This window comes from Poecilia formosa, unplaced genomic scaffold, assembly GCF_000485575.1.
Source record: "Poecilia formosa unplaced genomic scaffold, Poecilia_formosa-5.1.2 Scaffold319, whole genome shotgun sequence".
NCBI classification, from domain to species: Eukaryota; Metazoa; Chordata; class Actinopteri; order Cyprinodontiformes; family Poeciliidae; genus Poecilia; species Poecilia formosa.
Window position 1 is genome coordinate 374,549 of NW_006800258.1, and position 23,573 is coordinate 398,121.

At 39.6% G+C, this 23,573-nt stretch overlaps 1 protein-coding gene across 10 annotated transcripts in view; it reads right to left on the reverse strand.

The window, feature by feature from the left end:
• caskin1 (CASK interacting protein 1) overlaps nucleotides 1-23,573 on the reverse strand; it is a 106,999-nt gene that overhangs the window by 8,033 nt on the left and 75,393 nt on the right. For 2 of the 10 annotated variants that reach the window (XM_016661209.1, XM_016661211.1), the window contains exons 8-20: nucleotides 23,348-23,456; nucleotides 23,146-23,240; nucleotides 21,724-21,841; nucleotides 16,818-17,063; nucleotides 11,380-11,484; nucleotides 10,621-10,739; nucleotides 8,602-8,683; nucleotides 8,056-8,165; nucleotides 5,378-5,488; nucleotides 3,737-3,838; nucleotides 2,702-2,840; nucleotides 2,136-2,288; nucleotides 778-1,976 (exon numbers count right to left, since the gene is read on the reverse strand). In XM_016661209.1, the coding sequence (XP_016516695.1) occupies nucleotides 778-1,976; nucleotides 2,136-2,288; nucleotides 2,702-2,840; nucleotides 3,737-3,838; nucleotides 5,378-5,488; nucleotides 8,056-8,165; nucleotides 8,602-8,683; nucleotides 10,621-10,739; nucleotides 11,380-11,484; nucleotides 16,818-17,063; nucleotides 21,724-21,841; nucleotides 23,146-23,240; nucleotides 23,348-23,456 (2,688 nt within the window). The remainder of the gene's footprint in view (nucleotides 1-777; nucleotides 1,977-2,135; nucleotides 2,289-2,701; nucleotides 2,841-3,736; nucleotides 3,839-5,377; nucleotides 5,489-8,055; nucleotides 8,166-8,601; nucleotides 8,684-10,620; nucleotides 10,740-11,379; nucleotides 11,485-16,817; nucleotides 17,064-21,723; nucleotides 21,842-23,145; nucleotides 23,241-23,347; nucleotides 23,457-23,573) is intronic. The other 8 variants (XM_016661210.1, XM_007573125.2, XM_016661212.1 and 5 more) reach the window with 7 other exon arrangements.

The window sequence follows — 23,573 nt, forward strand, 5'->3', positions numbered from 1 at the left end:
CTCTTGAACTTTTCCACATTTTGTCACATAACAACTATGAACTTTAATGGATTATTTCCGTAGACCATATGAATTACCAAAACGCTACGCTACTTAACATGCTGTCATTTGCAAAGCAGGCTATCCAGGAGCACCGTTCATTTAACCTGTCATTCACGAGAGGACCCAAATTTGGGTCGTGAATGACAACCTGTGAACAACAGGTTAACTTGGTGTTGATTAGACACCCTAAAGAGCAGAGATAAGAAAGATGTCAGCTTCTGCGGAATTGCTAAGACAGTTTCTACTAGGTATATTAGGTGCTTGAACTAATAACACACCCTCCATCTTCCCCGGTCCTCTGCTCAGGAGGCAGTGGTAGCTCCTTGGAGAACCTTTCGAGCATCTTTCAAGTATTTGTGAATTTCAGTTATTCAAGGTCGGTTGTGATCCATAACCCCAGTGAATACCATGGTGTGTTCAGACTGTCCTTATCCATAGAATTTTTGATAGAGATCAAAATGTTACATTTTGGTCTCTTCATTCTTAGCGATCCAATGATATAAGTCTACTTGCTGCAGATATAAACCTGTAGCAAGCAGGAGGAACTGACTCAACATAAGGGGTCACAAATTTCCCAATGATTCTACCTACATAAAATAAATAGAAAATATGTTGAAGGCACAACTGCCAGCCAATCTGGCCGTCACTAGTTGCAATGTGGCAAATCCCATAAAAAATGATCAATGTTTTTCCAAAACTCTATAAGTAATCTGCTATAGAGAGGCAGATGTATACCTGCAGGTAATTCTTTTGCAGTGCCATGCCTTTGGCCCCGCCTCCTATGGAAGACATCTCTAACATGGCAGCGATGCTCCTCACACTGCCCATGCTGTTGGTCTCCACTGCAGCCGTCTCCACGGACACGCCCAGATCGCTGGCCCTCCGCTGTTGGTGGTAAGGCACATCCAGCATCCCCCCAGTGGTGGTGTGTGTCTGCTGCTGTGTGTTTGCCTCCGTCAAGTTGGAGTTGGAGCTGGAGATGGCAGAGCTTGAGCGTTTGGGCGGGGGCGGTGGAGGACCCTTCTTCTTCTGACGCAAAGCGAAGGATTGGGTGTGACTGCGGCCGGCAGTCTTTTCCTGGTTGCGGACTGAATGGCTGCGGCTCACGCGGTGGGTCACTGTAGCGTATTTCACTCCGTCCGCTCTTGCAGTCACAGAGGTCTGAACTACTGCTACTTCTGTTTCCCTTTCTCCTCCACCTCCTCCTCCTTCTCTACCTCCTACTCTCTCATCAGACTCCCCGTCTGAGACGGCGTATCGGTTGAGGCTGTGGGCACGTTTCTTCTTGAGGGCCAAAGGTTCTGCTCCCTCAGCCTCTTCCAGTTCAGCTTCGGGTGGTAGGCAGAGGTGTGGAACTTGCTGCTGTGGGCTTTCTCTGACCTCCATTACCTGCGTCTGTGGGTGGTGGTGATGAGGATGGGGCTGATGCTGTTGAACTTGAGGCTGCGGCTGCTGCTGCTGCTGCTGGGGGATTTGACACGGTGCTCCACGGTGGGTTGGAGACTGAGGTTGGTGTGAGTGCTGCGGAGGTTGCTCCCTTTGTATTGCCTGGGGTGATGGTTTGGTTTTGCTCTGTGGGGAAGCGCTGCTCTGAACAGAGGAGGTGGAAGAGGAGGATGAAGTCCTGGTCTTGGTGGGTGTGTGTGGCGGTGTGTAGGGAGGTGCTGGCTGGTTGTGAGAATGACGGTGTTTTCCTTGAGATGAAACGCTGCCTCTGTGGGACGAGGAGCTTCCCTGGCTGCTTTGCTGCCTCACCGTCCGTGCCTCCTTCTTCGGCGGCCCACCACCTCCAGTAATCACGTCGTCGTGGTCCTTGCTTAGGGTGCGAGTTCGCTGAACTCTGACCTCTTGACCTGGGTGAATGATGGCATTCTGCAACTCTGAGCTCAACTCACTGTCCTGGAAGGTACTCATCTTTGGAGACATGATGACCTCTGGAAGGAGAATGAGTTTTTCATTAGTAATTCTCAGTTGCCTAGGATGTAGGAGTGATTGGGTATTGTTCTAAAGGTCTTGTGTCTTCTGTGATGGCTAGACCTCAAGGCAGCTTAAAGGAAACTAAGACGCTAAGACAAACTAAAATCTATTTTTACTGTGCTCACCATCTGGAGGCGGGCTGTCCATGGAGATGACTTCCTGCTGCTGTGTGATTGGTGGGGGCTTCTTTCGGAGGGAGCCCCGCCCATCTGAGCTGCGCTGCATTTCAGCCAACCGCTTCACGGCCAACATCAGCTTCTTCTGGTGACCTTTAACATTAACATGTTCATGTCACCTCAAAGTTCTCATTGTGCAGCCGTGCAGTAATGGTTCTGTGCTCCTCTCCTTCATTATTGATCAACCTGATCCCAGCATCTTGGAACTTGTGCTTAGAGCTTGGAGTTACGGTTCAGTTTAATAAAGGTACTATAAGAACAAAGCCTACTTATTTAAATAGTCCTTTAACTCTTTAGTAACCGGTTAACCTGCACAGCCTTTAGAGAAGGCCACCCAGCCGAAACTGTAAGATACTATAAGGCAAATTGACAATGCTAATTTTAATTAGCAATATTTGTACCTATTTTAGATTACAGAAATCTGTTGTACATGAACGCTTCAGCACAAAGTCTTCAAAACACCAGAAGGAAAACATAGATTGTTGACAAATGCTAACATATCTTACCCAGCTTGGTGATGCCTATTTCCTGCAGATCTTCCCAGGTGATGTCTGTGATGAAGTCGATGTTTTCGTAGCCGTTCTGCACCAACACCTGGTGGTACTGGCTCAGACCTATGGCCGACAACCATTCCCCCAGGTTGCTCTGGAGACATGGTGGATCAGACAGTTTCAGGCTCAGTTTAACTTTTAAACATTTTGTTATATTACTAGAAACTTCAGCATGTTTTTATTGGCGTTTTATGTGATGGAGCAAAAGAAAGCAGCCAATACAGTAATTGTAAAGAGGAAGAAAAAAATAAACACAGCTTCCAATTTTATTTTATAAGTAAAAATCTTTTGCGTCATGTGAAGGTGTTCATGTTTTCCTACACCTCAGGTGATTACCAAGGGGCGGGGTCACATGTCATTTACCAGAGATGGGCGTGGCCAAGAGATAGCTGGGTGAGAGTTTTATTGCAAACTTTTCTTTTGACCGTCATTCTTTATCCCGCAATCATCAATCTAGATCATTATTCTTGAACATCATTGTGTGAGTGTATTTTGTTTTGATTGAGCCACAATTCACTGTGACAAATTCTAAAAATAAGTACGAAAACACAAAACCCTGGCTTATATACAACATAATACCATATAATACCATATAATACCAAAACCTACTCAGCCTACAGAGCTTATGTTGTTTCTATATATAGAAAGCTGATAAGAGATCTTTTTGGGGGTGTTTTTATAGAAATTCCAGCCACACTTCAGATTTTTATTATTTAAAAAAAATTAGAGTTAATCTGGTTCCTTCCAAGTTGTTAGTTGTAACATGACAAGTAATGTGATAAGTATGAAAACGTATACCTCACCCTCTACGTTCAGAAAACAAGTGTGTGCTACTTCTACTTATGATGACAACATTTATGTAACCAGATTAAAAGCCTTGTTGAGATATACAGTCTAATCAGTTTGTTTAGTTTGAAAAGCATCCAAGCATAAAATAATAAAAAATAGCTAATAAAAAACATAACTATCAAAAGAAAGGCTGTTACTCACAGGTTTCTGCTCTGGCAGCCACTCTGTGACGCTCAGCTTGTTGATCTCTGATGTGATCTTCTTTCTGTGACCAGGTTTGGTTATTCCGATAGCTGTCAGATCCTAACACACACACACCCACCCACCCACACAGACACACACACACACACACAGGCGCGCGCACACACACAAACACACAAGCAAACACGCGTTAAGATCCTATTTCAATTGCATTTTCCTCCACAGCATTGCAGTTTCATTAGTCCAGGAGCCCAGCAGTGTTTCTCTCTCTTTCTGTCACCCAGACATTCTCACAGAGGAAAGACATGGGACAGCGTGACACCTGATGGAAGCTTCTGGAAATTGGTAGGAATAGCGTGATGATGCAAATGTCTGCAGATCAAATGAAAGGCAAAGGAAGACAAGCGCAAATGTCTGCAGTGAAAGGAAGCGTCTAAAAGTCCTGATTCGTCTGATTTCTGATGACAGAACTAGTATGTAGTTTTTGTAGACACACAAGGAGACACTTCTACAGTAAAACATTAACAACACACACACATTCACACAGACACACACACACCATTGATTGTACAACTCATTTTTGTGTGGATAAAACAACTTAATAAAACAAACCTCTAATGGAGTCCTTCAGCTTTTTTAAGAAAGGTTGTTCAATCTAAGCTCTAAAACCTTCAGCATATACAGAGTGCATATACATATAAATAATTCAGAACTACTGAAAATTATTTATATAGTGGCATGCATGGTGAGGAGTGTCTTTCTGGTTGCTATGGAGGCAGCAGCCACAGAGTAGAAGGTGACAGAAAGGTCAGGAGGTCAGGTGGAGTCTTTTGCTTTTATGACGCTTGATGTAATCTTTGAAATACATTTAAAAGAATTTGTTTGATTAGAAAAATAATTTGGAAAAATATCACGAATTCCACCTCCTGTGACATCCCTAACATAATTTTTGGACAGACAGTAATTATATTTATCCTTTTTCCTCCTTGTGGGGAAAAAATTGTTTGAGCAGACAAAAATGTTTTTTGCAAAGTCTGCAAGTTGCAAACATCAGTGGTGTTGAAAGAAGTCAAAGTGTAATTTTCATAAGTGGGCAAACTTTCTGCTAGATGCATGCGTCATTCCTCATTTAAATAGGGGCAAGTTAGATCAGCATGTCAGGTAGCTTCCTTTGTGTGAGGCTTAAAGGTTTGATGCAAAAGTAAAACTGGCTTGAATACATTTGACTCACGCAAATAAATCTGTAAATTCATCTGCAAGTGTTTATATGGTATATTTATATGGACTTTATTTTGATTTTTAAGTGTGATTTATTGTTTATTTTTGCCAGTGCCATCATGACAGCTACGACATTACATGAAAAAAATAAAAAAATAAAAAATCAGAAAAATACCAGGTAACGGGTAAAACAACAAAAGATGACCCGGGGCAGGTGTGACAGGATGCAGAGAACATCGGGGGGTCACTTTCATAACGATGTTTAATTGTTTTCATGAGATTTTTGCAAAGGTAGGAGTTCATATACATGCATCTGGACAACATCAAGGACAGCACGAAGCAAAGTCTGTCAGACTTGTTTCCACTGTGGTCCTTGGCGCAGGGGGTGTGAGCTCTCTGGGGTTCAGGGTTCAGTTGCCTTACCTCCGGAGTCATTCGGCTAATGGTGGGCAGGTCATAGCCCGCGCCCAGGAAGTTTGGAGCGTAGACCTGCAGCTGAAAGTCGCTCAGCCATTGGACAACGGCCTCTGAGCTCTACGGGAGAGAAGACAGGGGGCATGCGGTCACTGGCACCATGTTTGTTTCTTCACAGCCACTTCTCATCAGGGGTCATACAGCGGCCAGTCCTTAGTTATTACCGAACGATCACTTCAACGTCTAGCTAGTAGGTCGAATCTGCGATCATTTCTAGTTTATGAATGTTAAAAGGTACCATGTTTTCTACGGATTTAGATAAATATAGAAAGTGGCTGTTCTTTTAACTTGACTTCCTCCTAAATTGATAAATTAGCCCAAGGCAGGCTTTCTTGGCGTTGTAGTGAAAAAGAATTTAAAATTAGGAAGAGGAGAGACCAAACTCTTCTTCCTTGGTATTTAGATTGATTGCAGTAATTCTTAAACTTATAATAAGTGTTAACAATGCTGATAAAGTTTTAAATAACTTTAAAACAAACTTTTCCTGGGTCAAATTTAGCTTCATAACAAATTTTTTTCTATGAAACACAAGCAAGAGATGTTTCAAATATTTAACCCTTGTATGTCGAAATGGGGTCCAACCGACCCCACACACGTAAAAGCTGTATCATTTTCCATAGACCTCTATGTTTGCCTCAGTCCTCGCACGCACAAGGATTAAGTGAATATGCTCTGTTAGCTTAGTTAGCGTGTGTCTTCAGGGAATGGGAATGTGTCGTCAAACCACAGACCATTCTGCGTAGTGGAATACACCAGCCATAACTATGTTGCAGTTGTATAGAAGGACCAGTTTTCATTATCAGATAGAAGTATAATATTTATGTTGTGTTACCCGGGGTGCTAGCAAGTGCGCCATGCAGCCCAGGTGCTCTTCACTATGAGGTTTCAAGATAAAACATTTAGACATTTCCACAAAATCGTTACCCATGCCTACCTAACTTTGTTTGTCTTCTAAAAAATTGCAATCAGTCAAACTAATATTTATACAGAGACAGTCCATGAGTCTAACCAATTGATTTCTGTTCTCATATGCATAGAGGTGTGCTCTGTAAGCAGAGATGGAAACACACACTGCAAAAAAACTACAGTTGATGTGTTTGTGGACAAATGCACACAAAATTTGAGATGCCCTTGACCACCTGTGTTTCCATTGACCATAAAATTGTAGAATTACAAAAATAGATTTACAAAAATAAATGTTCTTAATGGAAACATGCCAATTTTGAATAAAACGTCAATAAAAGTTTTTGCGTAAGTATGAGGCAATTTTTCAGCCGTATCAAAATTGATGCTTTTGACAAAACTGCAAATTTTTTTTTTGCATCAGACGAGTCATACCAGTTTGTATCTGGCTAAAATGCAAATCTCATGTTTACACCTGTTGCCACCATGACTTTTAATGACTCTGCGTGACCAAACTTATTCACATGTGATTTTTACTGCACTCCTTTCTAAGTGGAAATATCACAATTGCGAAATAGTATTTTTTCAACATTAGCAGAATATTGGCAAAGGCAATGGGACTACTACTGTTAAATCCACGAAAAAACTTCTGTATCCTCAACAATTAATGGGATCTTGTCTAATTGGATCTTCTGAGTTTTTAGAAAACAGTCAAAAATGAAAGAATAATTTGATATTTATTAGCCACAAGTCTGAAAATGACAAGAAGATGTTCTGAAATGGCTTGATTAGCGTTTTTAAGAGTCCATTTCTGCTGTCAGCATCTGTAGTTGCTGTTTCTACTTGTTATTTCTCTTGTTGTTATGCATCTCCTCTTCCACTCTCCCTATATGTCACGACTGGCTTTCCCTCTCATCTCTCCGCCATGTTTCCCTGCTGATGGGAGCATCGGGAGGCTGGCCAGCGAGGAGTCAGGATTCCACTGTAGCTAACAGATGGTCATCAGAACATGGCTTACATAGCAGCACACAGAAATACTGCAGGCGAGTAACACACACATTCGCCAGCAAAAATCTGCTGTGTCGTTTCAGAACTTAAAATAATAATATGCAATTAGATGTGAAGCTAAATCAACATTAAGCCAGAAAATGGCATCCAATTCTGAACGGTGTAAGATCAGATTTCACACTTTTTGTGCCGAGAGAGTCCTCCCACAATTCCTGGGCACCTGCCACAACTCACACACACGACCACACACGCACACACACATACAAGCAATAACCATTATCTCTGTCAAAGTTCTGTTTGCCTGTGGCGCAGTGACTTCTAAGACTCTTTCCAAAGGTAAAAGAAAACAAACGCTGCAATGGAAGAAGAGAAGCTGCAACTGAAAGGAGTGGATGATGAAGTCACACAAACACGCTAGAATCATAGAGCAGAGATTCATATGAGACCCACTCACGCACTCACCGTGTCGTGGCTGCATCCGAAAACTCGCAGCACGGATGAAGCCAGCTGCGAGAGAAACCGCTGGGACATCTTGGTGTGTGTTGTGTTAATGCGTGCATGTGTGTGTGTACGAGTGGGCTCGAGGTGACTGTGGAGCTACATCCTCATCACGATGCAGTTAGAAGCCCATGGCGGCGACTGACTGAGTAGGACTTTTTTTTCTTTCTTTTTTTTTTTCTGAAGACTGAATCTGTGGGGAATCAGGACTGTCCTACCTTCCCTTCGCATGGAACCTCCCCCTTCCTGGTTGCCGTGGCATCGTAAGGCGGCGCTTCGTGAAGCGGACAGCCCGATTGGCTGGACGTCCGAGAGGAGCTGGCAGAGCCTGACGGTGGAGAGAAATCATTGGCCGGTGACAAGCCGTCAACCAATCTTTGGACGCTGCTGTCCATCAACAGATAACTTCTCTGGATAGGTCTCTGACCTTTACCCTTTCCTCCTCACGCTCAAATATCTGCCTTGCCTGATTGCTTCGCCAAACAACCAATCAGATTCTTGCTTTCCAAGATATAAAACACAATCTGAACCAATTATACCGTTCTACACTTCCTCCTACATCCCCTGCCTTGGCCATCTGTCTGCTGAAGAAGCCAAGAGCTGTGTGTGTTTAGAAGTGATATGATGACATTATGTAAAAGGCCAAAGCTTTAAGGCTTTCGTTATCTAACCAAAATCTATTTTTTTTAAATAAATTCTTATGTTTCCACCTTTTTTTCCCCCAAGTTGGTATAAAAATCTCAGCAATATTTGCTTCCTCTAACCTGCAGGTTGGTCCACCGACTTGGACTGCTCCATCAGATGCTCCTTGGCTTTTGTAGACTGGGACAAGACAGTGGCTAAAAGCTGCAAACACACATGGAGAGACTCATTAAAGCTCATGTATTAAGGAAGGCTGTCTCACAAGTTAATGCTATTAACTTTTTACTTCCATTCACATTGAAAGTTTCTGTTTCTTTTCTTTTTTGCCTTCTTTGTCTTCTCAACCCTCCAGTTGGTCGTGGCAGATGGCCGCTTGTACTGAGCCAGGTTCTGGTTCTGCTGGAGGTTTCTTCCTGTTAAAGGGGCGTTCTTCCTCTCCACTGTCACTACATACATGTTTATTATGTGGAATTGCTGTAAAGCCAACAACATAATGTCTTCTGTCTACTATTGCTACATCCAGTAGGAGTGAATGTTGCAAGTCAATGACTCGAAGCAATCTGGTCAGTTTTCATTTAAAACAAAGTTTGGCATTTTAGTGGCATTTTATAGCACATTTAAGTAAGTATGTTACCTTCAATAGTTCTAAAAATGTTGTGAGCTTACTGTGTACAACAGTACTCCAAATCTAAACAATGTAACACTGAAACTTTTTTGTTTGTTCACCGTGTCGCAGATGCTTTACATCTTCGTGAATTACAGAAGCATCGACCCGGTAATCTTTTTCCAAATATTAAGGTCATGGTTACAAAAACACTCCTCAGTGAAGGTGTTATTGAGGAAAGCAGACTTAAAAGAAGGATTTTTTTTTTCCGACAGAAAATATGTCTAGGTCTAATTAAAATGTATTTTCCCATCTTCCTATATATTTTGAAAGAAGTACAGGGAGCTATAAATTCAACCTGCTGTTGTTACATCTCTGTCTCACCAAACCAGGTGGTTAGTACCGCACCTGAGTAAAATATACTCAAAGTTTACTGTTTACAGTGTCAGAGAGATGATTAAAGTGAATTAAGAGGAAGCACAGCAGATATAAGATTTATTTAAATGTAGCTCTATTGACCATCTTGAGCAGATAAGAGGAGCTCTGAATGTTTTACAGCAAATTTGCTGTTTAACCTCTTTGAGTTTTCAATTTCCTGTCATTTAAAATTCTCAGTTTCCCAAAGTTAGGATAAGGCTCTATGTTCTATGTTCTGTAGAGAGTAAACAGGTGGTGGGACAAGAGTAACATGTTTTAATTGGGATATTTGCAAGGTCTGTCGTTAATTAACCGCAGTTAATTGCATTTTAATCAAAAAATATATCTATGAAATTTAAGAAACCCCTTATTGCTGCTAAATTATTAAATTAACAGACATCAACATTAATGTGTCAAAGGCCCGGCCCTAGAATAAACACAAAGTCTGTTGGTGATAGCTAGTTATGCTAGGAGTGCTGCTGGAGCTAATCAGAAATGTAAGAGCCTAAAATCCTCAGGAAAGAGTTTTACTAAAACTGGTACTTGCTAGCTTAACACAATTGCTTTTTCATGCTGCTTAATTACTTGGTGCGCATTTTTGGGACAAATTACAAATTTGCTAACATAAATAATCAAACTGCTACTATAAAGTTTTAAAGGTTAAATATGTAACATTTCAGAAAATCTTTTTTTTCCACATTTGTTGACACTGTTGCCATGTATTGATAGTATCATATGAGACAGAAAATATGAGAAAAGATTCCACCTCCTTCCTGAGCTACTAGTGCCGTCTGAATAAATGCACCGCTCCCAACCAAAAACAACCAATCAGAGCCAGGAGGCGGGTGTTAGCGCTGTCAATGAGCTAATTAATGTCAGAGAAGGAACTTATAGTTCCAGGGAAGCTGTTTATTTGCCATCATCTAATGAGCCTACTACTAAAGTTATGCTAACTAGCCTTAGCATTCATGGCAGACTATTTTGTGGTGAAACAGCAAAGCGTAGCAGCTTATCTATGTTGATCGTTTTAACAAATATGAAAAAATATTTTTTTTAAAAGTTAGACACTATAGCTGTAACTGTGGTGTCAGATGTGTGTTATGGTGTGTGTGTGTCGCACCTTCACACCCTCGGCCTGCGCGTGGAGGATGTGCGCGGCGCTGGTGGCGCTCTGACCGCTGCCTGAAGACCTTACACTGGTCACACTCCCAGAACTCCCCACGCTGCTGCGATCTCCGCCTGAAACGCACACACACATTCGCACACGCGCGCACAGGGACATACATGTGCAATCAATCGCGCACCAATGCAATTGCGCGTAGGTATCGTCCAACACATACAGCAGACACACACACACACACGCGCGCGCGCACACACACAGACAAAGGTTTAGCTCATATCCGGCGCTGATGTGTTCGTGGCGTGACTCTCCGTTGAAATGCACTGGGCAGCGTGTGGTTGGATGGACAGGACGGACAGACAAGGCCGACAGATGACTGAGTGACCAACACAAAAGTGGGAAAAAATACATGCCTCTTGCTTCCACGCTCATCAAAAACACGCACACTATTCCTTCTATTCATCTTTCGCTCTCTACACAGACTGTAGACCGATGCAAATGCCTGCAGCCTACACAAACGGCTACTGAGCTCAGCTAGGCTTCAGATGAAGGGATAAGCAGGACATGGGAGGGGGGAACTGTCAGGAGCAGGTCAAAAAGTATCTGAATGCCTTCAAGCACCATCCTCTTACGGCTCAAACAGTGGGGACCGTTGGGCAGGAAGGGTTTTTCACCAACAGACGTCAGATACTGTTTGGCCCTGTTCAGACTTTTTAGGAGTCAGAGGTTGAGGGCTCAGCGCAACGCGGCTCAATTTACCTGCCACGGGCTTGCGCAGAACCCAGATCTCTTCGTTGGAGCCTCCATGGGGCCCGCTGGATGGAGTGGGAGAACTTTGAGGACTTGCCTCTGAGCCTCGACAACCTTCAACACAGAACACCACCGTTAACCGCTAACCGACCCCTAAAGTGGCACAGGGAGCGGCTCATTCCAAAGAGAGACGTGCTCTTTACAGTGGCAGCAACCGAGATTTTTTACATTCAGGATTTTGTTTTATTGGGGCGGGTGGGTAATTTGAGCCTGACGGAGAAAATTAAAAATACATAAATAAATTACGAGAATACAGTCATATTATTATGTGAAGTAATATTAAAATTTTATTCTCGTAATATTATGACTTTATTCTCATATTAGTACTTATTTCTTGAAACATGAGTTTATTCTTGTACTATTTCAACGTTATTTTCGTGCGACTATTCTCGTAATGCTATGTAGTAGTATTACTAGATATTTAGATAGTATTACAAGAATTAAGTTGTATGACTTTATTCTCATAGTAACATGACTTCAGTCTTGAAACATGAATTTTTTCAAGTATTATTTCAACGCTATTGTTGTATTATTACGTTATTCTTGTTTTGTTCTTCTTTTTTTCTTTTCGTACTCGTTTTTTTTTGTTTTTTTATTTTTTTCTTCTCATGTTGTTTTTTTTTTTTATTAATTACTAATTCTTCTTTAATTCTGCTGAATATTATTTATTGATGTGCTACAACATTTAATTTCCCTTTGGGATTAATAAAGTATTTGAATTTGAATAAGTATGACTTTGTTCCTGAAATATGACTGTAATGTTGCATTATTTCAACTATTCTTGTTCAACTTTTTTTTCTTATGATATTATAACTTTATTCTCATAATTTTATAACTTTATTATCTTATTTTTATCTTAGCATGGCCCCAACACTGTCATAATTTGAGAGCAGTATCACAAGGTTTAGGTATTAACAGGTTTATTAGCAACAACCTATTTATCTTCATTAGATCAAATGTTAGCTTGAGCAGTGCTTCCAGTATCTATTAAAACAGATTAAAGTAAAAATGTGCCATTGGTATCCGAACCGGCAGTCTGAAGGATTGTGTTTTTAGTGGCTATAACTGGATTGGTCAAAAACTCAATAAATATGACACTGAAGTGCTAGCTAACTGTTGGCTGTGTTTTCTATGGTCGCATGTTGGCTGTTGTTTCATGTTGCTACAACATTGAGCTAAACCTTAGGAGGTGGCTGGTCATTTTGCTAATTTACCATTTCTTATTTTTGGAGTTTTAGTTTATATAAATCCAAATTTTTACGGCACCAAAAGTAGCCACTTGACGTTAATTTGTACCCACCTTGGGCCATTTTGATTAATCGGCAGGGGAGCGGAATGATCCGGAATTAGCTTTAGCTGATAATACAAAGGTTGGCCACATTGTAGAAATGCTTCAACAATGTATGGAAATTGAAATATCGTATGGAACCTTGAATCTCCTTCTGTCATGGAACATGCTGGATTTAGAAATGTTGGAAGTTGTTTGGAAATCTCGCAGTTAAGGTATGGATCTAGATTCATTCCTGTGCTAATTGTGCCAACGGTCAGTACTGAATGCTAAAGACAGTTGTTCCTCATATAAATGATCAATGAATGCTTACATCAGGAAGGAAATATTATGAATACTTATAATTATAGTTTTTAAAGACAATTCGGAACTGGCTAAGCGTAGGGTAAAGGTGATAATCAGAAACTGGACACAGATCTCCCATCAACTGAGCTCTAGAAAAATACCTGGTCTCATGACATCAGTGCAGTTATAGCTAGAGCTATCAATCATTTTCCTTAGCGACTGATGCTTGTGTTGGGCCAAACAAAGTGGATTATTTTTCTTAGAACTCCGTTATTTACTGTAAAAGTCTATTTCTTTCTTCTTTTTTTTTAGTGCCTTACAAAAGTTTTAATATACAGTGGAGTCCTGCCTATTCCCAGTTCAATATTCACAGATTTTTCTGTGAAACATAACATTGAATTATTTACGGAAAATTCATCTTTTCACAGATTTGTTTTGGTCGTGTATATCTAAAATATTCAAAAGTAAATGCAGCTTGGGAAGCAGAAATGTCTAGTAACAGTCCTACTTTGTGCGCTACATGCTGGAGTTTGCAAAGCAGCCAATCAAGGAGCTTGATTTGACTTTGGACTTTGATTGGGACATTCCAACAAGAATTTAATTTTAAAAAATTCTATTTAGGCTGAAGAAAAAAATCTGTTTTAATCCCATCTGACCAGAGCATCTTCTAAGCCACATGTTCTCTATCCCTGATACGGTTTCTGGCAAACATCAAACAGAACTTCATCTGACTTTCTTTGAGCTCTTTCCTTTCACCATTCCTCCTTAAATGACACGTTTGTGAAGTCCCCAGCTTATCATTTTGTAAGGCACTGTGTGTGCCCACTTTGTGTTTTAAAAATACCTTAAAAAACCCCACTAAGGGCCAACCATCGCAGCTCGCCGGTCTCTTCGTTAGCACATTTACTTAGCAGCTGATGCGTTTATACCCTAATGTGAGACAAACAATTTCATCTTTCGGCGTGCCATAAGCCGTCAAAGTTGTCTGAAAACATGAAACGGACCAAAGGGTCTGATCTTTCTGAATTCCCAGAATATGTTTAGGAAGTGAAAAGCAACGATTTCCGATCCCTAATTAGTGCAGACATAATGAACATAGCAGATACAGCAGGTTTCAAATCTACCTCTGCAGCACATCTTCATCCTCACACATTCTCACTCCCTCCTCCTCTCTCCCACACACATAAAAAAAGACAGCATATATATATAAATATATGAAAACATTTATATACTCCTTGTGCATACATCAATTCTTTACACATATAATACCTGTGTATATACACATATATGCCAAAAAATGTACATACACATACATATATAATGCATCCATTGGTGTGTGATTATATATGTCAGAGCTTTTAAGAATGGGGCTGTAGTGCATTTGGAGAGTGTTATAAACCATTATGGCCGCTTCATTATGGGCTTAATAATGGTTTATATGTGCAACCAGTAGCGCTCCAGTGAAACACACACACCATAAACTCTGATTTCCTTTCATGTGATCACACAGCTCCTTCTTGTGGTCATTTTGCGTTCCTCCAAGCGACCTCAGAAAAGCATCACGATCCAAACGTCGCTTTTGAATGAAAATAAGACAAAGCCGCTTGTTCTCAAATGTTTTTTTTTTTCTCTTGGAGGTGACAAAATAGTAACCAGGCAACAGAGGTGGTTATAGGATGTCAATGCCTTACCTGAAAATCATAGGTGATACTTTTAAAGCAATGTTTTACATCACATGTGAAACTTTACACCTTTGCAACTGTTAATTTTTGCACCCCTGCAGCAGGTTTTCATTGAGGTAATTTGCACTTGCTAGTCTACAAAGATGAATATTTTGTTCACGAAAGCATATAAAACGCAAAAAAAAAAAAAAATAAATAAATAAATTCTCTTTTTTAATGAAAAGCGTCTTTTTTTTCCTTTTATACGACCAAGTTTACTGGTATCGTCTAATATGGATATTACAGGGAAATGGTTTGATACTGTGGCAGACTCATTATAATTGCAACATACACACACATGTATACACATACACACACGCACATATTATGGTGCAGAGGTAAGGTGGGTAGAAGTGTTAGTCTGATCCAGCGTGACGACAACACAAGACGAGGACAGAACAGAAAACACCGTCTGGTCAGGATAAAGTTGTGTGGAAGTGGTGGTAAGCAGGGGAAAAAGAGCAAAAAATATTAAAAAAGTAAATGAAAATAAAAGAAATCCAGACATTCAAATGAATCACAAGCAAACTCAGGGAAACTGGTAAAAGAAAGATCCTCCCTGTTTCTAATCCTAATAATGATAGTTAATAATAATCCAAGTGGTGAAAAATAATAATAAACAAGCCGAATAAATGGTTCCTGATGGACTCTAATTTATGTTAAGATAATGCAACATGAATTGCAGAAGGCAAATTATTGATTCTTTGAAGTGATCATGTAATCTTTCACTGGGAATGTTTACAGAGTTCATTTTTGTAAAATTAGTTCTGACCCTGACGTGTTTGGTGCCAAACAGATGAGCCAGGATGTGGCGGGTACGGGATTTTCACCAAAGCAGTTCCAGTGCTAGACCAAACATGGCACTATAGTCACCTTTTAACCCAGGTATGGACTGATTCATCATTGTGATCCACGGTCATTATTACATTACAAACAGTAATCTCAATGCATTTTATTGTGATTTCACTTGATAGTTTAAGAGAAAGTACCAATTAATTGTGACATGAAGAAAAGTGAAGTTATTACTACTAAAAATTTGAAAAGTGTGGCCTGCATTTTTATCAAGTTTTAATTTTCATCAAGTTTTAATTAAAGGTCTGAGACAAGAATAAACCCAACATATTATTATAATTTAGATTTTATGCTTTTTGTTTTTAGACTATAATGTGAGTCAGCAGTGGAACTTCTCCTGATTTTAGCTTTTGTTTAACATCTTCCAAATCCATTCTGTCATTTGTTGTAACCAAAGGGTGAGAGAAGTGAAAATGATCCGGAACGTGTGATTGATTATTACAGTTTCTTAAACTTTGAGGCCACTAATCTAGTTTGCCAAGAGCAAACATTCAAATACCCATATCTTCTTCTTCCTCTTTTTTTTATTTTTGTCCCTGACATAATCAGAATCTATAAATAATTCAAAACTTTAGCAAGACATCTTCAGCTCATTGGTCAACACTTGTTTCTGGATGTATAATAAAATGAATACATTTGATTATAAAATGGAAAGACAGAAACCGTTTAGTGATGGTAAAGATGTTCTCCATCAGGTCAACGGCAGCAGAAAGAACTGGTCTGATTTAGTGCTGGAACTGCTGTTTGGTGGACAAAAACCAGAACTACCAGAAGATATGTACCTTCACATCAGTGTTTAATAAAAACAACAAAACTCCTTATTCTCATTATTCACACCTAAAGTATCAAAATTAAACTATGTTACGTTTTAATTGCATGCTTTCAAATGGGATATAATGGAATATATAAACGAAGAACCGCTCGTCTTTTGTAGACCAAGCTCTAAATAATGGACATGACAACTGTAAAGAACAAAAGTTAAACAGCATGACAAACATAGAAAATTAGATAAATAATGATCTATAACAGAAAAGTTTAATGGCTGCCTTCTCAGAAAATCCACTAAAACGCTGATTGGAATTTGAATTGATCAATTAAGATATTTCAGTTTCAACATGACAAATTTGTAGAAAACACAAGAGGAAAGCATCCATTAAAGCTTCATCAGTAACACATAATAATAATAATAATAATAATAATAATAATAATAATAATAATAATAATGAAAAGTGGGTGTATACCTGGGGCAGTGGGTGTGTCTCCCTGTGGGGTTGTCACGGGCGACCTGTTATACCCAAAGGAAGTGAAAAGTGGAAGCAGTGGCTGATGGGAATGTGGTGGAGGAGGAGGCGGTGGAGGCAGGATATGGATCTGATGGAACGTGGTGTCGTTGCCGTTGACTACCGCGTTGGCAGGGGCAACCGTCGCCGGGGGAACCAGCGGTATCTTTTGAAATTGTTGAGTACAAATGACTGTGCTGGCCAAACCTAGACAACACCCACCGTGACGAAGCACGGAAACACACACACACACACACACACACACACACACACACACACACGCACACACAACCAGCCAACAGTGAACCACCGTCACAGACGAACGACAAAACAGAGAATTACACGTAAGAAAAAAAGAGGAGGGAATAATAGAAATTAAAAAACAAAGACTGAGATTAGAAATCAAACCAAGAGAAGAAGAAGGGAGGTGAAGCAGGCAACTGATGGAGAAAAAAAATCACAGGGATGGAGATTAGGACGAGGAACAGACATGGGCAATGGGGGCAATGTACAGTATGAAGAGGTGCAGAGAGGGGGGGGGTGAGTGACATCACCACAAAATGAGGAGTCTACTCTTATCTCTTTACATGGTAGCACATTTGCTATTGCAGCACAATATTTAAATAACTATAGATGTAAATCTATAAAGATCTTATATACTTATAATAAGCATAATAATTTTTTGGTGCATAGTGCTTTATTAACACCTTCATTAAAACATTTGGAAATTGTAAAGAATGTGTCTAAATACTCATTCTTAATGTGTGAAGAAAAGCAAAATAGCCTCAACCTAACAGTTTGGAGGTGTGACGGTGTGTCCCATTATACAGGTTATATGTTTGTGTAACTGCAATATTTGTATTGTGATACTGAATGTCCGTCCTGATACACTCAAATGTAGGATAAGACTAACATAAGCTGTGTTTCCATCAACTTTTTATGAGTATTTTATTGGAAACAGCAATATTCAAAATAACTTACCCCATTTCAAAAAGATTTTGTAGAAATTACACTTTTTGGCTTTTGCGAAAGAGTTAAGTTAAGAGTTAATACTGGCACAAAAATCTTGAGAATTTCAAAGTCCAAACATCCAACACAAAGGAGAAAACTAGATTTACTTCACACCAGTGGATGGAAACACACCTAATTTGATTTTTCCTTTTTTTACTCTTTCTTGCGACATTTCAAAAGTTAAAAATTGCATGACTTATAATAAGCATAATAATTTTTTGGTGCATAGTGCTTCATTAACACCTTCATTAAAACATTTGGATATTGTAAAAAATTATGTCCATAATTATGTCTTATGGACATAACTTTGTCCATAAGACAGTGCCGTGGTTTAAAGAAGTTTACTTCAGATGCCAGAGGAAGTACCAAAGTCTTTAGCATGGACAGGCTGTTGCTTCATTGAGTCATTAAAGGTTATCCCCATATTTTAGAAAACAGCGAAATAAGTGAAAGCAGACAAATGCATTTTCTTCAAATGCATCTGGGTAACTTTAGGGAAAGCAAGAGGATGGTTATGCACATTGTCATTTGATGAAAAACAAATGTAAGGAAAGATGTGCAGAAAAACTCATGTCAGGTTTAACGTTAGCTATTTTCATAACTTAGTGCTAGCTATTTCCAGTATCATTAAGTTATTTAAAATAACGCCTGAGGACAAAAAGACAAGCATAAAGCCATTTAAGATTAAATGTTAAAAGAATGACTGCAGTTCATTCAGCTTGTAGAGGAGCAAAACTTCTGTAGCGAACATACAGTTAGCACTGCTAGCTGCACTAAGGGTGCTGATTGCTAACATCAGAAGCTAAACAAAGTTCCAAATGTTTGTTTTAGCTTCAAAATAAAACCTTGTTTTGCAGCTTAAAGCTTGCTGGAATATTAGCATAAATAATAGATTACTTCTTATGGCAAGAAGACAAAATAAAATTCTGCTTACGTTTATTCATAAAGACAAACTTGATTTGGTAAGTCAAAGTTTTTGAAAACAGGAGACAAAAAATTGTCCACAACTTTCTGCTGAGCGCATCTGTTGCTAATGGATTTCAGCTCAAATTGCCAACCTTAAATGCATTTTTTAAACATTTAATAATGTTTCGTGTGGAGTCGCAGTCAGTGGAAAATCAAGAAGCAGGAGAGACGGACGCTGCCAGGAGGGAGAACGTCACGGCAAACAGTGAATGAAAAGGTCACAACCACAGATATACAGACCGAAACAAACACAGCAGAACGCACAGACAAACCTAGAAAAGCTTAAAACATCTCAGTGGACGTATGACCTCTAAGTCCAACCGAGACGACAAGATGGATCTGAATGTGCTTGGCGGACTTTACCAAGAAGGAGCTCATTCATAGAAGATGAACGGCAGTGCTAAGATGCTACACAGCATGGATGTTTAATATGCAACCTAACAAAAATTCAAAATAACAGTTTGATATAATGGAAATTAAGCTTCCACACACATGATGATGGTTGTTTTTATGTGAGTCAAATATGGAGCTTTCACCAAAAGTTCCTTTAAAAAGTTGACATACAAAATGTTCTGTTTCCACTTATCCGCTTTATTTCAGAGGTATTTGGAGCAGTGATGCTTTCTGGATTCTGTTTTCCCATTAAATCAATGAAATGATGACTGGTGTCTGTTGCTGCTTTTTTTTTTTTAAATAGTATAAATAGTTTTTATACTTGACAGAGAGTTTGGTTGAAGCTCGAGGTTCACGTCTTCTGCAGTTCCACCCATATTCACTCCACCTTGTGTTGAGTAGAAATGGTGTGAAATCAGGGACTGTTTCAGAGGAGGTGATGCCTTTTGTTGTTTTTACAACATGTGTTATAACATTAGAAACTATTATAATATTTTCAAACATTTTGGTGTATACATTTAGATCCAAAGATGAAGGCCAGAGCAATTCCAAATCCAAGCAATAATTTTGTTTGCAAGTTTTATATTCTTATTGGCTGCCCTGGTGAATAAGCTAAAAGATTTAACATAAACTCATCCTAGCCTTAGTACCATGTGTTAACACTTAAAATTTCAGTAAAATCCAACTTTTAATTTCAGTTCATCCAAATTTTAAAAGAATCCAAGAACATAAAACCTCAACGATGCACAACAGGTTAGACATGATTCATCAAACACAAGATCAACCTTTGTCCACGGCCATCAGTCCCCAGGTCTACACCCTTTAGAGACCCTGAGGGCTGAGCTGAATCTGGACCAATGGAGGGTAACAGATCGCTCTCTCTATATTATGCCTCTACTTTGCTTAGTGTTAAAGAAGAAGGCTGACCTGATGGAAAAAGAGGTTCAGAGTGAGATAATGGTGCTGCAATAAAAAGGTAGTTTATTTTTACCACAGAGGCCAACAATATACAGTATATGGTATAGTTAGAAAACCTGTTAATGTCCTAAATTCATTTTTTAGAGTGCAAAAACATTGAATTTAGTCTCTCCCGGTGGATTTTAGGTCTTACTTTTCAAGCCATTGCGTTTTCTGTGTTCCTTATTGTGTTTTTTCTACAATGATGTCACAGTGTTTACTGCAGAACTGCTGCATCGACTTCCAGTTAACCAATTTTGTGAATCCAGAATTGTATTTCTCACGGAAATGTTTTAGTCCAAATTCAAGGATGCTGAAGTTACAAGTTAAATTTTTCAGTTGTTGGGTTTATCAACCCACAGAGTCCATTACGTTGTCCCTCAGCATCAGAACCTCTTACAAGTGCCTGGATAAATTAGATAAGTTTTGGGAAATGTTTCCACGTCAGTGGGGAAAGTCCTCTTTGTTCAAGGACAAGTGGCACAGCAACCTCTGCCAGTATCTAGAAGGATTTGCTGAAAACCTTTGTCTGACTGAGGGTCAGTTCCTTCTGTCTGTAAAACAACGGAGACAACGCAGCAGGAAGCTGCAAATAACATTAAAATGACAACAAACTTTATATAAGATGTTAATTTGTTGTGTGTTGATATGATGTCTTGGCCAATGTTTCGCTAGCAGAGTAGCATTGTGCCTTCTGCTTATGTTAGCGCTGTGTGCTAGCTGTTAGCTCCTTGAGAACATAACCATTCTTGAACAGTATTATTACATAAACAGTTTGTTTTTTTTCCATCCAGTTTTGTCTTGTGGAGCACATCCTCCACATACATTCATGTTCTTGGCGCTAGCATTAGCTAACCCGCTAACAACGTTGAGGCTCTGATTACAAGACGTGTTCATTCATATTATTGTAGCATTTTCTGGCTTGGCTGGNCATTCATATTATTGTAGCATTTTCTGGCTTGGCTGGATAGACAGGTCTTTCATTGCTGATCAATTTGGGAATAAAAAGTTTCTGTTCTGCTAGATAATAGTTCTTTTCTGCAGTCAAGCTACAAAAATGGCCGAATGGGTTGAAGTGAAACCTGGAGGGGAGGTGGGGGGGAGTATTGAAGCACCTCATTTACATCTAAAGAGCCCACACCAAAACGAGTCGAACAGGAGCAAAAGAGCGACTTTGGAGCTGCAATAACAAGGAATCCAGACCAACGCATCACAGTTCTACTTTGTATAGACCACAACTCAATTATTCAAATTTGAAAAGAAAGAATAGGAAAGTGTGATATAGCCTAAAGTTTAGGAACAATCTTGAAGGCTAGTCTACCTGAAAATGTTTTCAGACAAAGGACAGGAAATGTTTCACTGGGACATTCTACTCTCCTCACTGTAGTTCTCCGTTTCCAGCCCAAACGTGTCATATGGTCGACTTCTGATTCTGTCAGCACATTTACAACTAAAAATAAGTCTAACACACCTTTCACACTCCAACACCCACAAAGGTATCTGCACAAACACACACACACGCGCACACACACACACACACCTGTGCGCTTGCTGATGACCTCAACCAGAGTGGATGGGAAGTACCCCACTCGATCGTTTCCTGTCCGGTTGTCATGGATACAGCCTTTCCAGCGTCCATCAGGATGTTGCTCCAATACCTGATAAGGGTGAACGTTAACAAACAGCTTTTAGGTTAAAATATGTGAAGAAATATGTAACAGAGTTGTTTTTTAAACAGGCTAAACTGCCTCCATCCCTGGAGACATTCAGCACTGCAGCCTAATTGTTCCTCCAAACCCTGAGGAAAGACACACAAGCGCAGCTTGGCTTCATTGCAACTATAATAAGTACCCAAAGGCTGAATTAATTCTCATTAATATTTATGAACGATGGCAACAAGCGCGCACATGTTCCTGTAAAATATGCTTGTAGTAAACAGGAGAGGCTGAAGCCATCTCTGCTGTTGCATTTATTGATATTCTCAACAAACGGGGCCATTTTTACAACAGATTTTGGGTCTTTAAAAAGCCTCACCTTCTGATTATATTTCTCGTTATAGTGGCCAAACAGCAAACCTTTTCGCTATCAAGCAAATTTCTCAACAAAATTCATTAGTTACATCAGGATTTCACCACGGTGTATTAAGGTGATTGTAGATAGAAAAAATAGGATTACATTTTCACCAAAAATACTCTGAAATCCAGAGATTAATCTCAGAAATTTTCTGAAAAACAAAAAAAACAAAACAAACAAAAAAAAAAAACACACACAAAAAAACAAAAAACATGAGGACTTTTCAAAGGACAAATATTTTTGACTTTTGAAACTCAGAAAATTTTAGATTTTTCTATTACAAGAAGCACAGTGGTAAATGTTAATTGATTCTTTTGAAATTCCAGTTATGAAGATATTCAGGTTCTGCTCCTTCCTCTCAGCTCTAACATCTTCAGTGAGCTGCAATAAGATGCTGCATTTACATCGGCCAAGAAATTGGAATTAAAAAATTGAACTTGCTTAATAGAAATAATAAATAAAAACATTTTAACATTTTAAAAACATTTAGTTTGTTGATAAAACATTTTTGCACTACAATGTGGCTGGTATTTTTTTTGTCTGTATTGAAATGTCTGCACTTCGGAAAACTGCCATGGAAAGACTTTTTTCACATCATGCGAGTCACGTGATCAACAGCCAGATGTTTCTACTGACGGAAACGACGAAGAAGACGACAGGAAGTGATAGGAAGATGATGGAGCGGTGTGCATTTTAGTGACTAATCGCATCAGACTGTGTGTTATTCACAGTCTGTGTTTTTAATTGCATTTCTTATTAAATTTAAACATCACAATTGTGTTTTCTTGACATTAGCGGAACATCAACAATATTTTGAGCCGGTCTGTCATGGAAACGCAGCTATTGCGCTGGTGCTGCATGTTGTAGGGTTGGACGTAGCATGTGTTACCGTGATGACGTCTCCAGCTTTGATGTTGAGGCTGGTCAGGTCGTAGTTGTTGCAGTAATCCTTCAGAGCCCGGACCTGCAGGGCAGCCGACGCGTCTGGGAGGTCACAAGCAACAAATTACATTTTCATTTGAGAAATAGATGTTGGTTTTTGTAGTTCTTGTAGCACAGTTATGGAAGACTGATTTATCCATCCGTCTCACCCCTCAGCAGCTGTTTTATCTCCCTGCTGGCTTGCGTTGCTGTGAACTGGTAAACGATGTCAAGCGCAGTCTGGCTGTAGGTGTTTCTAACAGCTGCGTTGATCCCACTCTGTAGGGCAGAGCAAGACATGTTAGAGGTTCTCCATCCATCCATCCATCCATCCATCCATCCATCCATCCATCCATCCATCCATCCATCCATCCATCCATCCATCCATCCATCCAT